This window comes from Pteropus medius, unplaced genomic scaffold, assembly GCF_902729225.1.
Source record: "Pteropus medius unplaced genomic scaffold, Ma_sr-lr_union100, whole genome shotgun sequence".
Lineage (NCBI taxonomy): Eukaryota > Metazoa > Chordata > Mammalia > Chiroptera > Pteropodidae > Pteropus > Pteropus medius.
The window spans coordinates 6,680,309-6,693,815 of record NW_024343733.1 but is presented as its reverse complement, the minus strand read 5'-3'; the positions used below and the strand labels follow the sequence as shown (position 1 = coordinate 6,693,815).

The window sequence follows — 13,507 nt, the reverse complement described above, 5'->3', positions numbered from 1 at the left end:
TCCAGATCTCTTTGCTTCTGATAGCTCCTCTGGAAAAATGCACAATTCCCATTGGCAGCAAACACTGCCCCTCACAAGCCTTCAGGACTCCTCTCTGGGCATCAGCGCTGGGCAGCCCAAGGCTCCCAGGCCTCCCAAATCTAGAGTAACCAAAGACACACTTAGGGTGGGAAGCAGCCACCCAAAGACCCACGTCAAGAAAGAACTGGCCTAGCAAGGCTGCTAACAAGATAGTAACCCCTGGTCCTCAGGTTTGTTGTCGGGTCCAGCTCGCCTCTGGGACCGAGGAGAGCAAGATGGCTATGCTCCCTCAGTCTGTGACAAGCCTATCGGGGAGAACTGTGCTCCTGCTCTGCATCTTTCACTTCTCTGGCACATTCTGCCACAGGCATGGGTGTGTCTGTCACAACCACTAGCAAAACCCCAAAACATAAATGCTCTACCTCCCAGGGAGGGAGCTTGAGTGCCTCTCATGCGCCCCACACCTATGTGGTCACAGACAGGAAGTAGGAGCTCAGAGGGAAGTGACTCACTCAATGTCCATGGCTAGTGGGGGAATCCAGGCACCTTAGTGCCACCTGCTTCCTGAGGGAGCAAAGACAAGTGAGAAGGGGCCTGCCAAGGCAAGGCTGGAGGCAGGGTAGATGGAGAAAGCGTGCAGAGGGGAAGCAACAGAGACGGGTGGTGGGGCCAGAGGACAGCAAGGCTGGTCTGGGAAGCCTCGTGCTGTGAAGAAACCTCAGGGGAGGCTGGCGGTGCCATGCATTCCAGCCTTCTTAGGACCACCTGCACCTGCCGAACATCCCTGGAACTGCCCTGAGTTCCTGGCCCCACGCACATGATGTCTCCAGGAGTCACTCTCCAGAGCAAAGTGGAATATGGGTCCCTTTATGGTGCCACCTGCTTACACCTACCAAAGGAGTGTTGGGACAGGAACCCATGTCACTCCTGGACTCCCATGCTGGGCACTGTCTTGCATGTGCCCAGCACAGAATCTTGCAACCGTGGGACATATCCTAGGAAAGCGCTGGAGAAGAGGCGGAGACGAGGGAGCCCCATTTCAAGAAGAGCTTGTTTTCTTGAACCCAATTTTTCACCAAAGGAAAGAACAAAACCAAAGAGGCACCATCGATGCTGAAGCACATCCCACTGGGGGCTACATGCAGGTGGCTGGGGGTGACTAGCAGCCACATGACATGCCATACAAACACACCAAGGTCATACAGACACATCAAGGTCCAAAGGTGACAGCTGCTGAGAATTCAGGTGGGATCCCTACTGAGATTGCAAGGGCGGCCCCTAGCTATGTTTTAATGACGCATTTCTGGAATATGCTATCTATTCTCAGAAGGTACTGGATTATAAAGACATGGACACGAAACAGCTGCATAGCAATTCTGGAACCAGCTCTATGTTGAGCAGAATGCCCAGTGTGTCTGGCCCTGTATGGAGGAGGAGGAGTGGGTTTAAACCTTGAAGATGCCAGGGAAAGGCAGGGGCTACTATCTGCCAGGATTACAGATACATTTCCCTTACAAGAGAAAATGAATTTTAAAGTTTTGGCAAATCTGAAGCTTTCATGGCAAACTCACTAAAATGGAAAGCCCATAAGATAAGGGAACTTCATCTGCATTTTAGCCCCTGAATCCTAGACTGGTGCTTAGTCCACAGAATGCACACGAGTATTTGTTCAACAAATGAATGAATATACCACAGAAAAATTCCAAATTTCATACCATAAAAGAACCAAAAATCCATATCTCTGAAATACTATAATGTACACAGAAGTCTTTATCTACCTGGAAAGGGGTGTATGTGTAGTAAATTCTAGAACACCACAGTCTGACAGAACTTTTCATGCCTGTGGACTTGACAATCTGTGCTGTCCGGTATGACAGTCACTAGCTTCCCCAAGGGGCTACTAGTACTTGAAATGTAATTGAATTGCAACTGAACATAACTTGAGAAACTGGATTTTTCGTTTTATTTAACTAATTTAAATATAAATAACCAGGTATGGCTAATGGCTATAGTATTTGACAGCACAGCCCTAAAAGTCAAACTATTTGCTTAGCTTCTGTTTTATTTTACCATGAAAATGACAGCAGCATAACTATCTAAAACATTAAAATTTCAAAAAGATATTTTGCTCCCACCTTCTCCAGAAAATGAAAACATTGGAACTATTCAAAATATTAAAGTGAAAATAAGCCCAGATATTTACTCACATCCCCTCAAGAAACACGAGCCGGGTATGGCCTCAGGTAAGCTTGGTTAGGCACTCTGAGCGCCACACTGTGAAGGAAGTCACCGAGATTACAGTGTGCCTCACAAAGGTGCTCAGAGGGCCCCAAGCTTCCCGGGGGCCCTGGGTGCCGCCCCGTAAATACCTGTGCTGAGGGCTGTCCGCCCAAAGGGATGGAGCTTGACGGGACAGCAGACACGGCAGTGGTGGGCGGGAACCGGGCTCTTACTTGCATCCCGCCTTGGGCCAAGGCTGCGGCAATCATCTTGAGGAGAGGGACAACAGACAAGGTGATCGCAACAAAGAAACGCAGTGCACGGGCAAGTGAAGAGGGGTGTGCAGCCTCCGTGACAAGGAGCGCTCACGGGGCTAGGGAAGGCCTGGGAGGGGGAGGCGGGCCTATATGTTCAAGCATCCAGCACTGAGGCCCATCTAGTCATCAGGAATCTATAGGAGCTGCCGCAAATGCTCCTCTAGACCTCTCTATTCTGTTGGCTGCACTCCTTTGACAAACCTCTGATCTGCTGATGTGCCCACAGAACCTTCAAGGCCAGACCTCAAGGGCCAGGGCTGGTGTTTCTGATAGATCAAGCTCCTGGGACAGACTCTGAGAAAGTACAGTCCACCAAAGCTGGCTATGTATGGTATTTAGAAGAAGTCAGCCATCATTAAAACAGAGGAAGAGCTCAGGTAAGCCGGCTCACAGCACCTATCCTTCCCTAAGAAGTATGCTACTGACAAAAATGCTTCTGAGGGCCTGAATTCAAACCATCCTATCTTCATGCCTGAGTCTCTGCCGGGGAACTGGTTTATCACCAAACTCAAGGGCAGGTGGACAAGGGAAGCCTGGGACTCTGCCTAAAGCCTTGAACTAGTGAGGAGGTGCACTTCCCCCAAAGATAAAGGTCAGGTCTGTTCCTAAACGCAGAAGATGAGTCTAGACTCCAGAATTCCAGCATGTGCTGGGACCATTCTCCTCATCGACTTATACTTCTGGAAGCATCAAGGCAGCAGTGTCATGGGTTAAGGCCTGGCTTGCACTGAGACCTCCGGCATCACAAGCATGTCCCACATTCATACCCACAGGCTGCATGCAGCAGGCACTGCAAGCCGGGGGCGACACAAGCAGTAGCAGGTTCCAACCTGAACCTTGTAACAGCACAAAAATGGGGCAGCTCTCAGGCAGGGCTAGGGGGGCAGATGTTCCCCTTAGCCACCCCAACAAAAGAAATACCTAGGGGTGGATGGCAAGGAAGCCATTTTGGTGTCTGCCAAATTCGAGCACAGTCCTGAAGAGCCTACCACTCACTACGGCATCAGACACAAAGTGGGATGTTTGTGGGCGTGTGAGGACAGAAATCTAAGGAAAACACACCTCCCTCCCGGAAGGCCCACTCCTGCGCGTCCAGGGTGAGGCTGAAAGCAATTCTCTCCTGGGTTTGGCTCTCAGCCCCTGGTCAGGTGAGGGTAACAGTGAACAGTGTCTGTTTACGATCAGCACTGCACTGCTGTCGGCGGAGCCCATCTGAGCCTGCTGGCCACTCAACAATGCTCCTTCCAGAGGGAGAAAGGCCTGGAAGTAAGTCAGGTGGCAAGAGAGATGCAAATTTTTTGTAAGAAGATAAAGTGATAGGAAACGAAAAGCTTAAATCTAACTTGCTGCTGACCGGTTTCTTTGAAACTGAGAACTCCTGAGAGGGAAAGCTCATTTTCTTTTAAACAGAAATTCTAATAAAAACACAGCAGTACTGTTTACTGGATCAGATGAACCAGGCAGTAAACACCCAGCAAATCATTCTCTCATTTTCTCAAGTCACATTTCTCTACCTCCCAACACACATCCATCCAGAAAGGAATTCAAGCTCCATCCCGAAGGCTGGGATACTGGCTCCTATGAGGCCACTGGGCACGCGGGCCCAGAAAGAAGAAAGAGGGGTCCATGCAGGTGGCACATTAGGGAAGTGTCTTTGATGAGAATTCTTTGTAACTTGAGAATTATAGTTAAGCTTCTATGCACTAGGAAAATAGAATGTTAAAAGACAAAAGCATAAGGACTGTTTGGAAATGGAGACACATTGTGTTCTGGTTTCATCTGCAGTCACAGATAAAATTTAGGGGAGAAAAAAAGTCAGTGCAGGTATCCAGCTGTGCCCTAGTAAATCCCACTGCGGTCACAGCGACATCAGCTTTCTCATCTACACGAGTAACATCAGATACAAGAGCCAGGTGTATGCAGAAAAGGGCACATCGATTTTCCTGGAACACCAAAACCACAAAACTCAGCCCCTGGGTAACAGTCCCGGCCACTCATCGGGCCATAGCACTGCCAAGCATTTGACAAGGCACCGCTTTTCTGCTCTGAGGGGGGCAGATTTGAGAGATAAGGCATAGAGCAGCGGTCCCCTACCTTTTTGGTACCAGGGACCAGTGCTCCTATGAGAATCTAATGCCTGATGATCTGCGGTGGAGCTGAGGCGGTGATGCTAGTGCTGGAGAGCGATTGCAAATATAGATGAAGTTGTGCTCGCTATCTGCCTCTCACCTCCTGCTGTGCGGCCTGGTTCCAGTCTGTGGCCTGGAGGTTAGAGACTCCTAGCATAGAAGGCTGCCAGCTCAGGCCCGCCAATCCCAACACTTCTTTCATGGAATCAGCGCCTACCCGTGTGTAGCAGCTCACATACGTAAAGTCGCAACAGATAGTCCCTGTGTCCTGATGTCAAATGCATGAGTACCACATAGAAATCCTACTCTGCGACTGATGACTGGCTGATACGATCTGAGGGCCTCATAGTGACTCAGTGACTCACTTTTGGGAAGCATCAGGCAACAGTCCAAAACCCAGCTATTCATCAGGACATGCACCCTTGGTAACATAAAAAAACTGGAAATAACTTCAGGCTCCAATAACATGACAGTAGTTAAGGACAGGAGGATACATTCATAAGAGAAACTACATATAATGCTGACCGAAAATTTTTAATTATGAGAACATTTTACTTCTATTGCAATGCAACCAGGAAAGAAGCTATACACAAAATTCTATGTATATCTTATGACCTTGACCATGTGAGAATAGGAAAGAAAAGATACCAAACTGTCTTTCCCACTCTGAAATATTTCCCTTATTTATACTTCTCTCAACTTTCCATCTTCTATAGTCGCCATGTATTCTTTTAAGTTTTTTGGTCTGAATTCGTCTAGCCTTGTCTAGTCCACTGTGCCAGAGGAGGCTGCAAAAGAAGGCTGTGAATTCAGAGATCCCCCAGGAGGGCTTGCCATACCTTGGAGACCCCGCTGCTGCTAGAACAATGCAGTGAGGCCAGCAAACCGGCCTCCAGGAAACAGTACTATCTGCTGTGAGCCCAGAGACAAATCAGCAGACCAGAAGCAGAGGACTGCAAGGCACTGCATCAAATTGCACTCCGCACAAGAATGCCCTCTGTGCCACCAGCACCTGGGTATCCCACCGCAGGCTACACAGCCCAGGGCGAGGCCTCTCACCAGCTCTGCTCGATGCTGGTCTCTGACACACAGAAGGGAGGTGGATGTCACTCCTAAAAACCCTAAAGGCGCACTCACAAAACCGAACCCACCTAAAAGTACTCAAGTGGTGGACCCCTTCATTTCCCGCAGCTACCAAAGTCCCTGCCCAAAAAGAGGTGGCTCAAGCCGCCCTTAGCTCTGCCTGAAGCGCTCCACTAGGAGGGAAAGAAGGTTACAAATCGAGGTTACTCTGGAAGTGACTGAGCCTATGGCCTAGCCCCCAGCCAAGCTCCCATGCTGGCTAGACTGGGACCTCCAGCAGAAGCAAAGGGTGGAGTAACCACTAGAAGGAGTGGCACTGTGCACAGGCTCCGTGCGGAGTACTGAGCACACACAGCCGTGGCCGCCTTTAGACAGTGATGAGGCACCAGGGAAGCTCCAGGAGTACAATTCTTTGAGCTAGAAACCTAGGAATAAACCAGTAGGATGGGACCACCGGAAGACATCAACTAACTGTTCTAGGACTACTCGCTTCCCCAACTCTAAGAAATGGGATGGAAAGGGAAGTCCTGTTTCAGGAGGGCCCGCTGCAGGATAAAGAATGCCAAGCCTCTCACTTTCCTACTAGACCGGACCCGAGATGCAGAAGTTTCCATTAAGAGTGGTCCTGGAACAGGGCAGGGAATGTCACAAAGTGGCAAGGGCAGTGGGCTGGGTAGGTGGTGGCTGTGACCATGTACTACCTCCTTCTCTGCATCAGACACCAAGAGGAGGGAGCCCTAGAAAGCCTGAGGACAAGCCCAGGACAAACAGTGCTGGTGACAGAGAGGGACTCCAACCTTGTCACAGGGCAGCCAGCCCCTCCTCAGTTACAGAAAAGAAGTCCATGTATGTTTCACACGAGACCACGTCTGGGCAAGCTGGTGATGTGGGAAACTCTGGGCCCAGGCCACTTGGTGCAGTGAGCATGGAGGCTACTAGGCTGGCTTAACTGTATCTGAACACCTCAGGCCCCTCCACAGGCACACTTCTCAGGCAGCTTCCCATAGACTCAAGCAATGCAGCCGAGACTAGGAAGGACGATTTCTGAGCCTCCCCCACAGTGAAATGTCGCTGACACTAAAGGAACACACTGCATCCTAGAAATGCTTGACATGCAGCCCTGTGTACAAGACGGAGCTTGCGCACGCGCAGGTAATGAGCGGGGGTAAGGAGCAGGGCAGGAGCGCGGTGCAGCACTGGGTGGCTATAGTCTCACACGCCAACTAGCAAGTCTGTTCTGTCTAATGCCAACACTCTTCTGAGCCAGGACTGTCAGTGTTCCCAACGCTGGGTAAAGATGGGAAGAACTGAGACCCCAGACTGGACGTCTCCCCACCCTGGCATCCACACAAGGGCGGGGGGCTCTGTGGAGAAGTCACAGCGGCCGGAACTCCAACACCCAGATACCAACAAGCATCTGGCCTCTACTAGGAAAGGCGGAGCAAGGCCTCCTCCATCCCAGTGACATCCTTTATGCAGAGAGTGGGCGTGGCTGGCCTCAGCCACACTTTCCAGCACAGGAGCAAGGCCCAGAATTCAGCCCAGCAGGAGGCTAAAGCACAAGCCTGCGCTGTCCCCTAGAACCAGATGCCGCTGTTCTCATTCCCTTCTCAGTTTCTAGAGAGCTACTGTCCACCCGCTGCCAGCCCTGTACTCAGAGCTGAGGCAAGGACAGGCCCGTGACACTCCCCTCCTCAATGTATGGTTTCAGAAGAGGGAAGATGAAAGACATAAAAGTCACAGGAATGACACGCGCGCTATGTAGCTGGGGGGACCCAGATACGACCAAGCAGAGTTGGCCACCCCAGGACCCTAGAGGACTGGTTCTAGGGGAGCCCTCATCTCTCAGAGTACCAGGGGGAGAGGAGCCTTGAGCTTTACCAACCTGGCTCCTGATTCAACCAAGACCCTTGCCATAGAGCACCATAAATCCAGCTCCATGCACAAGTGGGCATGCACCTGCTGGCAACTACAGAAGCTCTCAGCTCTGATGGCCCTCACCTGGACTCCTGAACCCACTATCTGGGGGGCCTGAGCTGTCGGCACCGCTGTCTGCTGCTGCACCTGGGGCTGCACCTGGGGCTGCACCTGCGGCTGCTGCACCACCATCGGAGCTCGGACCTGAGGGAGGAAGGGAGAAGGCAATTTGGAGCCACCCAGGGCAGAGGTCAGCATAACCAGTACTTCTGTGGGAGCTTTGAATATCAAAGCTTTTCATGAGAAGGGGGGGTGGTACCATCATGACTTCACTAGCTATGATGTCACCTTAGTGGCCATCCCTTATCCCACAGCTCATCAGAAATGTTTCCCTGGCTCTGAGTTGGCAGAGCCAAGCCCCGCCTCCCCCAACCCTGGTGAGAAGTGTGGCCTCCGCACTGGAATATTACCATACAGCCATCACCACCAGCAAAGCTCCAAAGGTCGAGCACACAGCCCAGCCTGCTCAACATCTGGGCCTAGAATGTTGATAGTGGGCAGGTGGCTGGCCAGCCAGCAGCAGGGCTGGCTCTCAGGTGACAAGCGTGCCTGTACCTGCTTCTCATGACCGTCCTCAGCCTTCCAGCCTGCCCTTGTGTGCCTTCTATTCACTTGCCACTAGGTACAGGCGTGGCCTGTCCCCACTCCCATCAATGAATCACCAATAGGAAAGGTCACAAAATCCAAGAAAGTGAACCAAATTTAAATGGCCCCATGATGCAGCTACCCAACTTGGTGACAATATTCTGTTCTGTGTAAATGTTACTGACTGAATTTGCTTTGTAAAGAGATGCATGAGACTGAAAGCAACATTTTATATGGTAATGACAGGGGTCTTTGCTCAGAATGGAACTCTGAGCAACTAGCAAACCACCATGGACGTTCAATGGAGCCAGCACGTCCTCCCCCACAGTGATAATATATGTGCTGCCATCCAGCTAATCGCCCACAATCTTAAAACGTCCATGGCCACTGCTGAAATCAGCCAGTGCTCATGGAATGCATACTCCCTCGCTGAGCCAGACGTGAAGTCCAGTGTGGGGAAGCACCACCTAAGTCCCAGTGCTTGAAGAGAGAACATGCCATTTATACACGAGGAACCCTAGAAACTGCTGACGGACACCAGCTGCATGTGACACCAGGGAAGAACTGAGGCCTACCACCAGTCATGGGTACTCACAAGTTTCAGCTGTGTTTGGGCGTACAACATCTGTCCAGAGAGGGCCGGAGCCTGAGACACCAAAGGCTGGGTCTGTGACTGTGGCGGGAGCTGCGATGGTTGGTTCTGAGCAACTGGTGGCTGCTGGGGCTGCGGCTGGGGCTGGTGGTGCTGTGGGTGATGCATCTGCTGCAGCTGCTGGGGCAGGGTCTGGGAGGGGGGAGGCTGTGGCTGCTGCATTGGTGGCTGCTGCATTGGCGGCTGGGCCTGTAAAGCCTGCTGCTGCTGCTGCTGCTGTTGCTGCTGCAGCTGCAGCTGTGCCATCCGCTGCAGCTGTTGTTGCTGCTGTATCTAGGGGCAGAACAAACAGCACTCAGTCATCCCATTGGTCTCTGGGCTCTGGGCCAGCCTTGCCCCTAGGAAGCCTGCTTGGGCTGTTCGCACATGGGAAGAGGGAGCACTTCCAACAGAAGGAAACTGAGGACACACCAAGAGTGCATTTGTGCCCTGGCTACCAGAGGCTGGCCCACCCCTAGGCCTGAGAGAATGAAAAAGAATCAAGGGAACTATCGGGAGGGTCGAGTAAGGGGAACCATCTAAGTGCAGCCCTGCAGAAGCTGGGATAAACACTCAGATGACAGATCTCTGAAGCCTTTGCAGTGATGCTTGCTTGGTCTCTACAGTATGTAATAGTAAACCACTCTTGGTTCTGAGAGAGAGGCCTCTAAGATCCAGGAGGATGGCCACTGGGAAAGGAGGCAGAGGGCCAAGGCCTAGAGGAGGTAGGAAAGTGGAGAGGCCCCTTCAGGGATCCCCTCTCTCAACCAAGAGCGAATCTAACAATAGATGCTTAACACGTCTGGATGCTGACTGCACATCATGGGAGGAAGAAATTATTTTCTTAGAAGCAGGGTTTCTACTGTGACATTGCCATTCTCTTACAAGACACCAGATGATTAGTGCTGTGTCCAAAAATCAAACATTCAGGGACAAAACAGGAGGCATGCATGTCCTCCAAAGAAACATGCCCACAGGATGGCTCAAGCATTCCTGGATCTTGGCATGTTCTTCTCACTTCCTGCTTCAGTTAACCCTTCCATGAACTGTTTGTACCCAGAAGCTTCCACGGAGCCAGCTGTCAGCACACAGTAGGCCTGCAGTCAGACGCTGGAGCCTGGTGGAAAGGTCCTCCTCATGTGATCACAGCACCTTCCTAGCAAGTCAGTGCCTATTTCTCCTCCACATTCCAGGCTCTGCGGGAAGCTCATGGAGGAGGAAGCTGAGGCACCATATATGAGGATCTGCTGCTGGCTTTGGGCCCCTGCATGCAGCATGGTGGTTGGCGTGTATCTAGGGCTCAAGGGCCAGAGAACGGAGGCCGAGTGTAGAAACAAAGGCACCTGGTACCTGTTGCTGGTTTTGATGATGAAATTTAATCAGGTGCTGCTGTTGTTGCTGCTGTAGCTGCTGCTGCTGCTGCTGCTGCTGCTGTACTACTGCCTGGAACTGCTGCTGCATGGCATTCTGTTGAGCCTGGAACTGCTGCTGCTGTTGCTGCTGCAGCGCCACCTGCTGCTGCTGGAACTGCTGCTGCTGCTGCTGCTGTTGCTGCTGCTGCAGTGCCACCTGCTGGAGCTGCAGCTGGGCTGGAGATGAGACCCAGCCAGGGGTCAGGCCTGGTGGCACAGCAAGGAACGCAACAAGCAAAGGCCTGCCACCCCAGTGCTGTGCAGACAGGAAGGGTGGTTAAGATTGTCTGCTACCACGCTGGCCGCTAGAACTTAACAGATGTGATGGGAGCACCATCTGAAACTTATGAAACTTACTATTATGAATTATTTCATAATAATAAAAAGAAAAAGGCTAAGTCTATTGAATGGCCAAGAGGCCCAGCCTCTGGTGACCACTAATCTACTTTCTCTTTATGGATTTGCCTATTTTAGACCATTTCAAATCAGTGGAATCTCGCAATACGTGGTCTTTCGCTTAGCATTGTATTTACAAGTTTCCTCCATATTGTGGCATAATCAGTAATTCATTTCTTTTTATTGCCGAACAGTATTCTATGTGGGATTTCCCACACTTTGTTTATTAATTCATCAACTAGGGACATTTGGGTTGTTTCCACTGTTTTACTATTATGAATAATGCTGATACAAACAATCATTTACAAGATTTTCAGTGGCATAGTTTCTTTGGGAATAACGAAAATGTTCTAAAATTGATTATGGTGATGGCTGCACAACCCTGAATATACTAAACACCACTGAATGTTGCAAATTAAATGGATGAACTGTATGGTATGTGAATTATATCTCAATAAAGCTGTCATCTTTTAAAAAAGAAAGAATACAGATTTTTTCTATGCTTTGCCCAGTTTCCACTGATGGTACTTTTGTAAAATTATAACATAATATCACAACCAGAATATGCACTCATTTGTGTGGGTGTGATTACTAAGTTCTATACAATTTTCTCACCTGGGTAGATTCAGCCACCATTACAGTTAAGACACTGAACAGTTCTGACACCACAGGGATCCCTAGCGGAGCCATCCCCTTAAGCAACCCGACCCCTCCACCCCTGGCAACCACTAAGGTGTCCTCCATTTCTGAAATGTTGTCTTTTCAAAAATGTCATATAAGTGGGACAATTAGCTTTTTCATTTAGCCTAATTCTCCGAAGATCATCTGGTCTGTAACATATATCAACAGCTCTCTCCCTTTTATTGCCAAGTAGTATTCCACGGTACAGCTATCTCACAATTTAACCATTTATACCACAAAGGATATCTGGGGTGATCACAGCTTTGGGCTATCACATAAAGCTGCCACGAACATTTGTGTACACAGGTTTTTGTGTGAACAAAAGCTTTCATTTCTCTATGATAGATGCTTAAGAGTGAGATTCTTGAGTTGTATTTTTAGTTTTTAAAGAAACCAAACCATTTTACATTCCTACCAGAAATGTATGAGCGATCCCGCTTCTCCATTCTTGCCAGCGTTTGGAGTTGTCACTATTTATTTCAGCCATTCTGACAGGTGGAAGAACTTTTAAATTTATCTTTTTGTTACAGATTTCTAACTCTGTTTGATACAAAATATTATGTATATGGCAGTAATACTTTGAAATTGTTGAGGTTTGCGTGGTATTTTTATAAGTGTATTTGTTCTATCCACATGCTTAGATGAAATCGTTCATTATGTTGTTCAAATCTTTTCTAAATTTATCATTTTTTTGTTTGCCTAATTATCAATAACCAAGAAACTAACTGCTCAATACATCTTTCATTTTTGAGTCTTTTTCCAGCTTATATTTTAGGTGTTTAACAATTATATAGCTGAATTGTTTTCTTTCATTTATATCTAACATATTTCCTGTTTAGTTAATTCACATTTATTATAAATATTTATATTTTTCAGCTTATTTGTATTTGTCTTTCCTTTTCTAATCTTTTCCCTTCTTTTTTGCTTTTTTACTGAGGTATGACTAACAAATATTTTCTTTTATGAATTGTACTTTTGTTGGGTGGGCAGGTTAAACTTCGTATTGTTTGAATTTTTGTTGTTCTTTCCTTATTCCGTTTTTTCTTATTGGTTTGAAATTTACAATCGACATCTATTGTTTTAGCAATACTTTTCCAATTTTCTCATGCATATTTAAGTAAATAAACTATAACTCTAGTTTAACAACTCTTTCCCCAAAACAAGGAACCCTGAGAACCCTCTTGATATTTTAAAGTACGTTTTATGTGCACATGATAGACCTGATATCCTTGATATATTCCCGACTTCCACTTAGTTTGGTCCCTGTTTATTTTCTTATGGCCACACAGCAGACTTACATTAAGAGGCAAGACAGGATAACGGCTAGGGGTACAGCCTCTGACCTAGACCGCCTTCATTCAAATCCCAACTCTGTCACTGCTCTGTGCCTCAGTTCCCTCAGCTGTAGAAGAGAGACAATAGTCGCATCTACCCCATACAAGGAACTACGATATAATCTATTATAGGTAAAACACTCAAAATAGTGCTTGGAATGTGGCAAGTTGGCTCTGAGCAACATTTTACAGAGGTAATTTTTGTTTACACCAAGGATTCTCAACCTTGTCCCTACTGAATTTTGGGCTAGACAATCCTATGTTGTGGGGTGCTGTCCTGTGCATGCAAGACATTTAGCAGCATGTCTGGCCTTTACCCACTGGATGCCAGTAACACCCCCATAGTTGTGACATTCAAAAAGAGCTTCAGACATTGCATAATGTCCCCATGTGCAAAACTGCTCAGAATCACTGTCTAGATTGACACGTTTACTACCTTGCATGAAAAACATTTCTTTTCCCATCTTATACCTGGCATCTTGGGAAGGACGGTCTGAGAGGTAAGAGGAAACGGTGAGCAATAAGAGTAGGTCCTTAAAATATCTTTTAGTGAAGGTATCTTAGGCTTTATTTATCTAAAAACGTCTTTGCTTCCTCCTAGTCCTTGAAGAGTTTTGCTGGCACACAACTGTGGTTGGCAGCTCCCTTCTCAGTGCTCTAACCACCTTCTACTATCTTCTTGACTCCATCACCGAGTCTGCTGAGTCTACTTATTTAACCT

At 48.5% G+C, this 13,507-nt stretch overlaps 1 protein-coding gene across 1 annotated transcript in view; it reads right to left on the bottom strand.

Annotated features, from left to right (window-relative positions):
- Positions 1-13,507, bottom strand: part of MED15 (mediator complex subunit 15) — a 55,681-nt gene that overhangs the window by 7,767 nt on the left and 34,407 nt on the right. Inside the window, 3 exon segments of the mRNA XM_039868399.1 lie at positions 7,772-7,891; positions 8,928-9,257; positions 10,314-10,582. Coding sequence (XP_039724333.1) covers positions 7,772-7,891; positions 8,928-9,257; positions 10,314-10,582 — 719 coding nt within the window.